The sequence below is a fragment of the Nyctereutes procyonoides genome, unplaced genomic scaffold (genome assembly GCF_905146905.1).
Source record: "Nyctereutes procyonoides isolate TBG_1078 unplaced genomic scaffold, NYPRO_anot_genome, whole genome shotgun sequence".
NCBI classification, from domain to species: Eukaryota; Metazoa; Chordata; class Mammalia; order Carnivora; family Canidae; genus Nyctereutes; species Nyctereutes procyonoides.
In genome coordinates, this window is record NW_026575135.1 from 57,233,925 (window position 1) to 57,248,364 (window position 14,440).

General features: G+C 37.2%; 1 protein-coding gene across 1 annotated transcript in view; it reads left to right on the forward strand.

Annotated features, from left to right (window-relative positions):
- The first annotated feature begins 412 nt into the window (after positions 1 to 412).
- LOC129494536 (non-histone chromosomal protein HMG-17-like) overlaps positions 413 to 14,440 on the forward strand; it is a 123,118-nt gene continuing 109,090 nt past the window's right edge. The window contains exon 1 of the mRNA XM_055301451.1: positions 413 to 767. Within this exon, the coding sequence (XP_055157426.1) occupies positions 683 to 767 (85 nt within the window). The 5' untranslated portion in view covers positions 413 to 682. The remainder of the gene's footprint in view (positions 768 to 14,440) is intronic.

Genomic DNA, 14,440 nt, shown 5'->3' on the forward strand with positions numbered 1-14,440 from the left:
TCCCACCCCTCCACCTCCTTCCCCCGCCTCCTCTGCGGCGAAGAGGAGAAGGCCCCCCGGCCGCCTCCCTCTCTCCCCGCCCCTGGGGCTGCACGTCAATGGGCCGACAGCCCGGGCCTCGTCAGAGCAGGCTGCGGACGGCGCCCGGCCCGGCCCGGCCCGGCCCGGCGGGCGAACGCGCGGGCGGGCGCCCGAGTCCTGCCTCGGCGCACGCCGGACGGCTGATGCTCCCGCGGCAGTTGCTGCCACAGCGGAGGCACCAGGAGCTCGCTCGCTCTCTCCAATCCTCTCTCTTTCTTTAAAAAAAAAAAAAAATTTTTTTTTTTTTTTTTTAAGTTCTGAGCTCGCAGTACTGGGGCTGAGCCGGCGAGATCTCGCGAGATGCTGCAGGGCTCGGGGGCCGCTTCACCCCAGGCGTGTGGTACCCGTGGCGGCGCTCGAGCTGCCGGCCGCGCCCCGCTCCCCCTCGCGCCAGTGGGTGATGCCGGGGGCTTTCCCGTCGGGCCCGCAGGTGCTTCCGGGACCGCCCGGCGAGGTGCGCCCCCAGGCGAGGTCGGCTCGCAGCTCCGGCCCGCGGCCGCTGTCCGCTGTCCCTCCGGGCCTGAGCCTGGGGGAGGAGGCAGGATTTCCTCTCAGCCGCCTTTGAGGCGGCCGCCTCCCCGCCCTGCCGCGTTAGATTTGCATGACCAGAAACACTCCCGCGGAGATGCAGTGGGTGTGTCCACACCTCGACGACACCTTTATTTTAAAAGCTGTGATGTTTGAAGGTGAGAAGGGAGCTTAGTTGTGATACCTTATAGTTTCAAGACGATTCTTAACTCGAGGCACTTCCAAAAAAATAATGGGAAGCTCAGCTCAGATGTGAATGCTTAGCAGTAGCGAACGGTAGGGCAGTGACTGACCGCGGAGCGCTAACCGGGAACTCTCGGCATGGCTTGGGGTGTGAAGAATTCCTGTTTCCTCTTCTGTGAAATGGAGGGGCATATAGTGAATCTGCAGCTTTCTTAGCAGCAGAATGTATTTTTAACCTAAATTCTATCCACAGCCCCACGTAGAAACAGATAACGAGTGGCTTCTTCCACCACTTGTCTTTTGTTTATCTGTATTTATGTATTTTAAAGTTTTACTGCCGGGGATAAACATCCTCCTTTGCTGAACCCTGGAAGTATTCAGAGCCACAGGGTTCGCAGAGATGTTTGGAAATGCCGCGAAGAAAGTGGCAACCAGTTTTCAAGAAGGTGTGGTATTCATGATCCGGTTTGACCTTCGCAGTGCTCCTTCTAAATTTAATCATTTCTATTGTAAAAAATGAGGATAGGAAGGAACCACTCTCAGATCATGAAGCCACAGTCTTTAAAGTCCCCCTTCTAGTAATTGTAGAAGGAAACCAGGAGAGGCCAGAAAAATCAGGTGGTCCTTTAAGACGTGCTGTTCCTACCTACGGGAGCATTGCTGCCTCAGTAGCTGATCTGTGCAGTACTGAAGCTGATTTGGTAGCTATTGGAATTCAGCATTCATTGAGATAAACAAACAGTAGGCACCTACTATGAGGTGCTCTGTATTTTGAGAATATGGCAGTGAGCAAAGCAGACAGTCACTTCTCTCATGGAAATTATAGACTGGCGGGGGAGAGATAGGCCATAAAGTTCAATGGATAAAATACGTAGCATGCTAGTAGTGAGTGCAAAAGAAGGAGAATGGGATATGTCTGTGACATGGAGGCGGTAAGATTTGTCATGGGAAAGCACCACTGAGAAGTTGACATTTGACTGAGGTAGTAAGAAATAAGTATATTTGGGAAAATAGTGTTCCAAGCAGAAGAAAAACAGAATGAAAGTTGAACGCATGCCTGACATGTTGATAGAATTGCATATAAGCCAGTATGGCCTATAGGCCTACTTAAGGGATGGGGAGAATCAAAGGCAAGAGTTTAGAGGTTGGGGGCATGATAGACCAGAATGGATCCCTTTGGCTTTTAATTTGAGTGAGATGGTAGATTAATTTGGACTGTCCTAACACAGTACCATAGACTGGATTGTTTAAATAATAGAAATTTATTTCTTTTTTTTAAAAAAGATTTTATTTATTTATTCATGAGAATACACAGAGAGGAGAGAGAGAGAGAGGCAGAGACACAGGCAGAGGGAGAAGCAGGCTCCACGCAGGGAGCCTGATGTGGGACTCGATCCCAGGTCTCCAGGATCAGGCCCTGGGCTGAAGGCGGTGCTAAACTGCTGAGCCACCCGGGCTGCCCTAGAAATTTATTTCCCTACAGTTCTGGAAGCTGGAAAGTCTAAGATCAAGGTGCCAGCATTGTCACTTCTGGTAAGGGCTTTCTTCCTGGCTAGCAGCCAGCTGTCTTATCACTGTGTGCTCACATGGTAGAGCAAGAAATCTGGTGTCTTTTTATAAGGGGACCGGTTTTGTCTGATCAGTGCCCCACGTTTATGACTTCATTTAATCTTAATCTCCAAAAGCACTATCTCCAATACAGTCATGTGGATTAGGGTTTCTACATACAGATTTGGGTGGGAAGGTCACTTCACTCTCTATTGTTATTGCAAGTTATTGGAGAGTATGAGTAGAGGAATGACATGATTTGACATATACTCAAAGCATCAATCTAATTGCCTTTGTAAATATACAAAAATATGAATGGTGAGGCCAGAGGAAGAAACAAGAACATGTGTCAAGGTGCAGCTCTCTCAACAGTCCAGGAAGTGGTAATATGGCTTTGAGACCATGATGGGTAGCAGTGAAAACGGGGGGAGGAGGGAGTTGGTTGAATTCTGGGGAAGCAATAGAATTTTCTGATAGATATGGAGTGTGAAAGAGATCAAGGGTTTTGGCTTGAGCAACTCAATAGTGTTGCTGTTTTCTGAGATGGGGGAGATGGTGAATGATGCAGGCTTGGATAGAAGGCATATCAGGACCTCAGTCTGAGATGTCTGTTGGAGGAAACAAACACGTGTAGTAATAAATAATAGTCACTCATATAAATGTGTAATTGCAAACTGAGAACTTCTAGGGCAGAGAGGAGCATGGTACAATGGGAATGCAAAATAGAGGGACCAGACTTAGTGGGGAGGAAGTGACTTTTCAGCTGAGGTCTGATGAATGATAATTTGCAGGGGAGGCTGTTCAAAAAAGGGAGATATTATTAGCAAAAGCCCTCATGGACTGAACATGGCCTGACTAAGGAGCTTTTAACCAAACCCAGTTTGGTTAAAGCATAGAGCTCAAGGAATGAAAAAAGTAGATGAATCTCTCTATTCTAAAAAGCCCTGTACAACCATTAATGATTTTCCAGGGAGATGAGGACTGATCAGATTTAACTTCATTAAAAGTCTCTCTAGTCTTCTCTTGGACAGAAGATTGGAGCAAGAATAAGAAAGGATATAATTTCAGTGATCCAGGCTTGAGATGATAGCAGTCCTAGTAGTTCACATTTATGTGGAATTTATGTCCTGGATTCGATGCTAAACTCTGCATTCATAATCTTACTTAATTCTTACAACAACATGAAGAAAATTATAGCATTACTCCCATTTTTCAGATGAAAAACTCTATTAAGGAAAAAAGGTTAAGTAACTTCTCCAAGGTCACTTAGCCAAAATCAAGATTTGAATTCAGGGAGATTTCTCCACTAATCTAGCTATACATTGTGGTGGATGCACAGGAAATGAGGAAAGGGAAAAATCTGAGAGATACTTTAGAGATAACTCAAAGGGCTTAGAAATGGATTGAAGGAATGAAGGAGAACAAAGGATGAATTTTCTATCTTGTTTACCTGGGATTAGATGATGGCGGCATTGGTGAGAAAAAGAACATTCTAAAACTAGGTTTGGAGATGAATATGAGAAATTTAGCCTATAGCATATTGGGCTTGAGATACTTTTGAGACATCCAAATAGAAAAGTTAAACTATTTGGCCGCATAGGTCTTGGGCTCAGAGGAGAAGCTTGTACAACAGAGTACAAATTTGTGAGTCTTCTGCAAATAGATAACTGACACCATGGACATGAATAAGATCACTCCAGCAGGATGATATAAAGCAGCACCGTATGATAGAACTTTCTGCAGTGGTTCTGTATCAATGCTGATACAGCAAATGACCATGAACCACTTGTGGCTATTGAGCATTTGAAATGTCTAGTGCAACTGAGGAACTGTATAATTATATATATATTTTATTTTATTGAGTTTATTAAATAGTCCCATGAGCTAGTGGCTACCATATTGAACAGTGTAAGTATAGAGTTCAAAAGAAGGCCTAGGGCAGCCCCGGTGGCGCAGCGGTTTAGCGCCACCTGCAGCCCAGGGCGTGATCTGGAGACCCTGGGTCAAGTCCCAGGTCAGGCTCTCTGCATGGAACCTGCTTCTCCCTCTGCCTGTCTCTGCCTCTCTCTCTCTCTGCATCTCTATGAATAAATAAATAAAATCTTAAAAAAAAAAAAAAGAAGGCCTAGAGTCCAGCCTTGTATAATTCGAATGTGTAAGGACTAGATAAAAGGTGGAGTGGCCTGAGAGATGAAAAGAGAACCAGATGAAATCATTTTTGAAGTAAGATCAGCTGAGTGAAATTGGGCCAAGAAATGGAAAAAGATAAAAAGTGATAATATATTGAATTTGGTAAATATATTAGCCAACACACTGGGAGGGTAATGGGGGGAGAGCAAGGGCTCCTGGGATAGAGTCAAAATGTGCATGGGAAAACTATAGAAACACTGTCAGGAGAGGTCTTTATTTCACGGTTGGCAAGTATTTGGTTATCAGATTTACCACGTGTCAATTTAGAGACTAAATTGTCATTCGAGGAGAGACTAGTCATCTGTGATATGAAGCACTCCCAACGTTTTGCTCACTTTCCCCTTTTGCCAAAAAGTCAGTCTGTGGCACTGTATGTGTCTACATTTTTACTAGTATGTATGGCAGGTACTTCGAGTTTTAATACTAGAAGGGACTTAGGTTGTTATTCCAAGCATGTCAGTTAACTAATACTTAAAAATCCTAAAAGGAGACATCAATTACATTAAACCTACAACTCTTCATATCTGCACATTTAGAACAAGTGAGGTACAAAACCACATAGAAACTTTAAAGTCAGCATTTTAGGTTTTTGTTCTTGTTTACTGTGAGTTTTACTTAGATGGCGCTGTGTGTGCTCATATTCTATCTGGTTATGGTTTTCTTTTTTTACTAGCTGGTATCCTGCTTAGAGATTAGGTCAGTTATACTTCCCTTGACAAAGTAATTATCCTATCATGGAAAAAAAAGTTAACCTAGAGAAGTTTTTTTATGCTCTTAATGTCATAATTTTGTTCTCTTACCCAAGTCTCAATAACATTCTTCTTTAAAAATTTTTATTTGTGAGTTACAGCTTTCAAAAAAAGACAGCTCAAGGTTTTATTGAATTTAAATCTTATCCAATCAATAAATTCATTACAAAACATGTTTTAAAAACATAGTCTTAATTTCTTTTTCATTATCTGCTTCCACTTACACGTGGAAGTAAAGCTAGTCAAGGAAATCCTTTTCACTCAGATTTTGTATTGGAAAAGCTATTTTCTGTCTGTACTGATTTAATACTTACAACTCTGTGGGCTATGAATATTTGCAAACTTTCAAGTTCAAAATCATTGTCTAATACTAATATATGAGGGATGCCTGGGTGGCTCAGTGACTGAGCGGCTGCCTTCAACTCAGGTAATGATCCCGGGGTGCTGAGATTGAGTTCCGCAGTGGGGTCCCTGCAGGGAACCTGCTTCTCCCTCTGCTTATGTCTCTGCCTCTCTCTGTGTATCTCTCATGAATAAATAAATCTTAATTTTTTTTTTTTAATATATGAAGCAAAGACTTTTACAAAATAGTTTAGTGGTTATGGTCATGGTCTCTTTGGCCCGACTGCTTGGATTTGAATCTTGGCTTCCGGGGCTACTAGTCATATGACTTGGGCTAGTGTGACCTCTTGCCTCAGTTTTCACCCATGTAAATTAGGGATAATAATGGTGGCTACCTCATGGACTTATGAGGATTACATCACTTACTACTACTACCTGTAAGGTGCTTAGAACAGTGAGGGGCACATGGTAAGTCCTTATGTATAAAAACATAAAATATATTATTAAAAAAAAAAAGAAACAGTACTCAGTCAAGACTTTTAAATTATATCTTTTTTGTGGATGTGTCCTATTTAGTTTTTAAATTTTGCTTCCTGTTTTGTTTTTGAGAGGCATTTAAGTGAAATTTTGAGTAGTATATAAGCTCCTTTTTTCTATCACAGAGTTTGTAATTTTAAAGCAGTTGTTGGTATCATCTTGCTGCCACTTATTTGGAAGATGCAACTATAACCTAGACTGAGGATTTGTCCCATGTTCACCTTAAATCCACTTAATTCCTTTTACTGGGCCCTTTTAAAACTGGTAGCTTGTTACCAAAACCATTATAAACTAAATGCATGATTGCGGCATACTAAAGTATGCAGTAGTAACGTTTTGTCTTTATTCACTGTATTTATTATGCTTTACAAAAAGTAGAGGTTAACAGCATAAAACACCAACACTTAGAAATACACACCCTAATAGTTTAATTTCCTCCCCCCTTTATGGAAGTCAAATATTATATTGTATCCCATAACTAAATTCCATACCTGTATCACCTTCACTAATCATGAGAATAGTGAATAAAAAATTCTCCAATTTTCTATCCTCTATTATATTCATTAACGATTAATCCATTTTTCAATTTCAAAAAACTATAATTGAAGTATGTTTTTATCATTTTTTAGGATGCCTGAAATACAAAAATAAACAAGCAAACAAACATGGAAGGAATCTTAAGAATTATGAAGTAAGCCCACTACCTTGAAAAACGGAACAATTATTCTACCACTGATTCTTTAAAAACACATTTAAAAAAAAATTTTAAGTAATCTCTTCACCCAACCTGTGGCTCGACCTCACAACGTTGAGATCAAGCATTGCATGCTCCACCTACAGAGCCAGCCAGGTGCACCCCAAAAAAACTATTTTTTTCCTTAATAACACATTCTAATGATTATAAGCTCTTATAACCATAGTATCAAATATGTAATAAAGACTCAAATACTTATTTAAGAACAGGACACTCTTCCTAATGGCTGAACTAAATTATTCTTCTAATAATTCAAGTTTTTGCCTCTTGTCCTATTCAGAGGTTATAGTAACCCATAAAACGTAAGGTTTACTTTTCGTTTTAGTTTCTAAATGATTTCCTATTACTTGTCATTATAGAACCCAATTTCTAAGTACATCATTATTTTTATTACTTTCCTCTGAACTCTTTCCAAGCAATTTAATCTGCCTTTAAATATGGGCCAAAACTATTAGGTTCAATATCCCCATTAAAACAACAACAACAACAGCTGATGATTGTAAAAGTGAAGACAGATTTTGACAGTACAAGAAATTGTTTTTACATAAAACTGGACTATCACATCGACTTCAGGTCTGGCCCTGAAAGGCAACTCTTAGATTAGTCAAAAGCTGTTTTTAATTTTTTAAGAAATTTGAACTAAAAGTATAATTCTGTTTCTACCAATCCAAAGACCTGAAGTTCTAGAATATAAGTTAAAAATGTCATGTTTATGAGGTTCATTAATTAAATATTTTTCTAATTATAAAAGTAATATATATTTAATACAGAAGTCATAACAAAAATAAAACAGAAGTGTAATACTGTCACCCTAAAATAACATTTACCTTTTGGTTTTAAGCAATTTTTTTTGTAATTTTTAAAATTTACCAATAACATGAACATCTTTCTGCATATATAAATATCTTGCAACTGCATGATTCCTAATGTCTTCATAATATTGCATCATTTGGATTTATCATAAGTTACTGAATCTATCCTATTTTTGAATGTTTAGTTTATTTCCTTCCTTTATAACTATAGCAAGAAATGCTGAGTTGCTTTGTGCATATATCTTTATTCATAATTGATTATTTCCTTAGGATAAATTCCTAGAAGTGAAATTGCAAGGTATGTGTATTTTTAAAACTTTTGGCATACATTGCAAAATTGATTTTCCAAAGTTTGTATCAATGTATTCTTCTATCAGCATTGTACTTGAATGCTTATCTTCCACCAACCTTACAAATTCTGAGAAGGATCTTCTTTGTCAGTATGATTAGAAAAAAAAAAAAGTTTAATTTTCAATCATTGATTGCTGGTGAGGGTGAACTTCTTAAAATATACTCCTAATATTAATCATTCACATGTATTATATAATATAATTCATATGTATCTATGAATTGCCTATTGAAATCTATAGTCGGAAGTTGCTGTATCCTAAAAGTCTGGCTTCCATTCTGCCTTGTTCTGGTAATAGCATAAATAGGTTTTTTGGTTGGGTATGGGAATGACCTCTCTGTGCAGTTTTGAAGTATATAATATTCAGGGACCTTGCCTACCCCAGCCATTTTGCAAGCACATTAACAAATAGGCCATCTGGCTCTCCTAAGAGTTTTGAATTTTGGATGATGTGATACAAGTCAGAAAATAAGTCCAGTCGCTGGGGCTATTAGCTGCACATACCTCACTGCCTCCCTTACTAATTTACTGCCTTGCAAGGGAGAGGGGCATAGCCCAAGGCAGGACTGGCTAAAGAGACTATACTAACGCCATTGCTTCTATTTGGGACTACTCTAATGAATACCCTGTAGGATTGGCTTGAGGCTTTAGCTCCATCCTCCTGGTAAGTCAGCTTCTCTCTCTACCCAGTACTGCCTTCCTTGTTTCCTTATGGGTGTATCTTCTGAGAGCACTTCCCAGCTGACCTGCTCTGTGCTGTCGTCCACCTATGTCTGCTTCCAGGGACCTGCCCATTTATTCCATTGGCAGCATTCAGGGAAAACTGTATAAGTAGTTCATGCTACCAAAACCCTCTGGAACTACTTTTCTTTTCGCATCCAGTTCCTCCTTTTAGCTTTCTCATATTTCCCAGTTAAATCACTTTAAATTAACCATAGTTGGTTCTCATGGCTTGTAACAAGAATCAGTATATAAACAACATTCTTTACCATTTTTCTGCCTTTTTCTTACCAATTTTAAGAGCTTTCTATGTATCACATTTAAACCTTAAACTAGGGGATCCCTGGGTGGCGCAGCGGTTTAGCGCCTGCCTTTGGCCCAGGGCGCGATCCTGGAGACCAGGGATGGAATCCCACGTCGGGCTCCCGGTGCATGGAGCCTGCTTCTCCCTCTGCCTATGTCTCTGCCTCTCTCTCTCTCTCTCTCTGTGACTATCATAAATAAAAAAAATAAATAAATAAAACTTTAAAAAAAATAAATAAATAAACCTTAAACTAAATTGGTATTTCTTCCATTTGTCACTTGCATTGTAATTTTGTTCATGTAGTGTCAGCATTTAATTATTTAAAAAATGTATTGCTGTCAAGTATTTTAGTATTTTTTCTTTGTGATTTTTACCTTTGATGTAATGTTTAGACAGGTCTTTGCCATTACAAGGTCGTGTACATAAAATTAATATGTACGTATTTCAATTTATGGTTTTATTTTTAATCCCCTAACTCTCATAACATTTATTTTTGCTTTTGTATGAGACAATGATTTAGTGTTCTACAAATAATTTAACTGAGTATTTAGGTTCTAATGCTAGAATATACTTTAACAGTACCCTCAAATTTCAGTCTTTAAGTAATATCGACATAAATGTTTTCCTCAGACAACAGTCCAGAACTGTTATGTCTCAATCTTGCCAGGTAGCCCTGCCTTTTCTTCAGGAAGGAGGCTCTTATCTATGGATCAGAGACACTTGCTTCACTTCTAGCTACTTTTCAGTCAGTGGGAAGGGGGAACTAGAGAGTGGAAAACAAGCAATTTCCTTAGCATCACACAACACACACACACACACACACACAAATGCACATGCATGCTGCATGTGCTTGACCAAGATTTAGACACTTCACTATGCATAGCAGGTTCCAAAATATCTTTTACTGGGCACTCATGTGGACAGTCAAAACCCATGGAGTTCTGGTATTTTCTGTGATGAGAGGAGTCCTGCCAGTGAGTAGGTAACATGCATTTTAAAGGACTATAAAACATCCTAATACTAGTATTAAAATGGTAGTTATGTTGAACATGGAAACTGAAAATGTACCTAGAAGCATCAATACATAGCTAACATTTTTAAGTGGTTTTCCTTTTATAAAATAGCACACGTGTGTGTGCACGCGCGTGCTCTGCGCGTGCTGTAGCAATTCACATCTTTTCTTCCTCCTTCTTCACTGTGTCTGCCACCATATATTTGAACGTGGTGCATGAGTTCAGAAGAGAGATTTTTTAACTAGGTGATTTTAAGTCTCTGGACATGTTGCGTTATACTTCTTTGTTCAGCTCTCAGGTTCTTTCTGTGAAGGCTAGGTAAATATGAGCAGTGATGATAGGAAGGATACGTTAGTATGATTATTTAGGAAGATTTGCAACTTATGAAGTAAATTCATCAAGAAATATAATATTCTTGAAAAGGAAAGACCAATATCTGATTCAGTAATGAATATTAAAGATCTAATAATGAAAGAATCAGAATTCTATCTTTTTTTTTTTTTATAATTCTATCTTCTCATCTAAATACAGAATCTATTCTCAGTACCGGTACTGATATTTATCGTGATGGTTTGAACACACTTACATATTCGTTCTCTCTGTACTTTATTTTGGGAGTATAAATGACCAAACCTTAGAATTCATTCTCTAAGCCTTTGACTCCTTGCTGACTAGGATAAGATATCCTTTGGAATCAGTGTTGGTCTTTGTGAACTGTGGTTTTGATGCAGAATAGTTTTGAATGCCTATTTTATTTTTGCAGTTTTTATTATGACATATATATACATAGGAAGCATTTAAGACATGTGTATATTTTGATAAGAATTACAAAGCAAATACCTGTATAAGTCATCATCTAAGTCATGAAACATAACATTGCCCAACCCCAGGTATACCCCTTCTAGCTCATAATCATTTTATCCTACTCCCAGATAGACTGAGAAGTTATTTCCTTGTTTTTGTATATACATATATATCCCCAACCAGAATATAAATAGGTTCATACTAAAGGTTTTTTTTTGTCTCTTGCTTCATCTCAGCATATGTTTGTGCAGTTGATCCATGTTGTTGTATGTGCTATAGTATATTTATTTTCCCAGCACTATAGTATTACCTTGTATTGATATACCCCAATTGATGTAGCCATTCTTCTGTTAATGAATTTTTAGGTAGTTTCCAGATTTTTGTTTTTGCTGTTATGAACATTGCTGCCATGAACAATTTAGTATACATGTCATGGTGGATATGTGTGTAAGTTTTTGTAGGGTCTATATTTAGGAGGGTATTGCTGGTTCACAGGGTATGTTCTTTACCTTTGATTTGATAGGTCATCATCTATCAATAGAAGATGACAAACCATGGAAGACAAACTGTTGTCCAAATAAATTGGTTGTACCAAAATGGTATTATTTTTAGTATTCTTTATAATCCCTTCAGATATTTGCTAAAGAGTTTCTTGAGTGAGGAAAGCAAATGTTATAGTATTGTATTTTATTATAAAAGTTAAAATGCCATCTAGAAAGGATGGAAGCTGATTCTTTTCTGGTCATTAGTTTAAAAAGGTATCTTAATGTGGATGATATATATTGATACACAATTTTAAAATACATTATGTATTTTGATATGTACATTATGTATTTTATATGTATTTTCATAGGTACAGTTATTATTAATGTAATAATATTGCATTTGTTGAGTATATGATAATTTATTTAACCAGGCAGACTAATTGATGGATATTTAGATCATGTCTAAGTTTTTATTTTTACCAATGATGGATCTTTAAATATATTACACTATATATACCTTATAATATTTGAGAGCTTATTCATTGGGTATATTTGTAACTACAGAATTATGGTTCTTAGTGTATAAACATTTTAGATTTTGATATATACTGCAAAATTGCCCCCAAACAGCTGTGTCGGTTTACCTTTTAGTTAATGACAGTGTGTCAGTATTGTATATTGTCAAAATTCTTAATGTTTGCTGTTCAGAGAGTTGAAAATATAATATGTTTTGGTTTGCCTTTATTATGAATGAAGTTGAGCATGATTCCATTTTCTTTTTCTGTCAATTCTCTGTTAATATCCTTTGCCTATTATGCTATTGGATGTTGCATTTTTTCCCTCAATAATTTGTAAAATTTATTACAAATTCAAGAAATTAATATTTTTGTTTAATATGTGTTACAAATACTTTTCATATTCTGTGATTAATTTATATACTTTATAACTTTCTGTACATAAGTTTTAATCTTATTTATGATTTTCATGTTGTACATAACTTGCAAATTGCGTAGAAAGCTATTTCATGTATTGTCACTTGCTTTGTAAATTTATAGACAGCAAAATTTAGCTCACATATAGCTCAGCTTTTTTTTTTTTTCTTTTTTGCGAAGACATATGTGTGAACATCCTTCTAGGAACCAGTGTAGATTGTGAATAAGATGAAGCTAATCAGTTTTGGTTGTCAAACTAAAATGTGGTTAACATTTAAATGACTACTATTTCCTTCTTCCTTCAGAGGTCTTAAAAGTCAGTGATTAGAAAAGTATTATTAGTAAAGGACAGTATCTTATCAGACATAAAGTATGTACCCTAAGAAGTTAGAGAATACTTTCTCTCCAACCTTCCTTCAATTTATATGTCCTCACTTGATCTGAAATACCATATCAAATATTGTCAGAAGTTCCAGCATCTCTTATAACAATTTATTCATGGTTAAACTTTGGCTTGTAATAAATGAAATGAAATTGTTTTATATGGACTTTACATTGCTTTAGAAAACTTATAATAGATACTTTTATAGAATATTTAAAAGATAACAGATATATGAAGATCCTCAAAACATGGACATCCAAATGAGTTATTTGCATATATAGAAATAATCTATGTGAACCTACCTCAGACCTAGTTCTAAGCTAAAATGACTTCTAGTTCAGTTCAAATTGAAATAAGACACTGAACAAGTCCAAATAAGTAGTATCATTTATAAGTAGTGGGAAACAGCCAGCCACGCAAGACATTTTTAGCTTTTGTTCTTGTTTCATATATATTTTAAAGCTTTTTATAAGTTATTGTGCAAAATTAGCTAGTATAACCTCAAATCTTTGACTTTTGTTCAGTAGGTTAGGAACTCAAAGCGACCAGATAATTCCTAGTAGGAAACCTTAGATTCCATTTTGCCTCAAACTAACCTTGCTTTCTCCAGAGTTCTTCAGCTCAGGCTTATATAATAGAACCATCAGACCAGTTTAGACTGGACCTCATACTTTTGGAGGTTGAGAAAGTTTCATATTGGTAAGCACATGGGTGGCTCAGTCAGTTAAGCTCCTGCCTTTAGATCAGGTCATGATCTCAAGGTCATGGGTTGGAGCCCCACATCAACCTCCCTTCTCAGCAGGGAGTCTGCTTCTCCCTCTGCTCATGCTCTCCCTTTTTATCTCTCTTTCAAGTAAATAAATTTAAAAAAATTTTAATAACTGAAGGAATTATAACCATCCCATGTCTGACGTTTGAAGATGATTCAAATTTTCTAAAAGATTCTGAATATCACAAAGCTTATTATTTTCAATAAACACATCTTGTTAAATATATAACTAAATGTTATTTAGTTTATAGCCTTGTAAAATTTTCTTACGAATTTTTTAAATAGCATCTTAATTTTTACTTAAACACTTGCATATATATACAGTTTTTTGAAAAAACTACTTATTTGTCTCCAATTCTAGAAATTAAGTAAAACTATAATACTGGTTAGATCATATATTGAAAATGTTCCTAACATGTTTAAGTTTCTTGTCTAAGATGTGTATTATTAAATTCTAGGATAACTTGAAAAAAACAATTTGGACTATAGTATTAAAAGTAGAACACTAAATTATGCCTCCACTAAAGAAAATGTAGGAGTCAGTTTAGAAGTTAGTTAGGAGGTAAATATAATTTGTTACTGGACCCTATCAGAAATAAACCTTTTTAAATATCAGAAGTATCAAAGTAGCTGAAAATTGTTTTTTTAAATGTTAGGATTTTAAACTGCCTTTAGAAATAGCTCTTTAGGGATCCCTGGGTGGCGCAGCGGTTTGGCGCCTGCCTTTGGCTCAGGGCGCGATCCTGGAGACCCAGGATCGAATCCCATATCGGGCTCCCGGTGCATGGAGCCTGCTTCTCCCTCTGCTTGTGTCTCTGTCTCTCTCTCTCTCTCTCTCTCTCTCTCTCTCTCTCTGTGTGTGTGTGTGTGTGTGAATATCATAAATAAATAAATTTTAAAAAAAATAAAAAATAAATAAAACCGTGTTTAAAAAAAAAAAAAAGAAATAGCTCTTTAT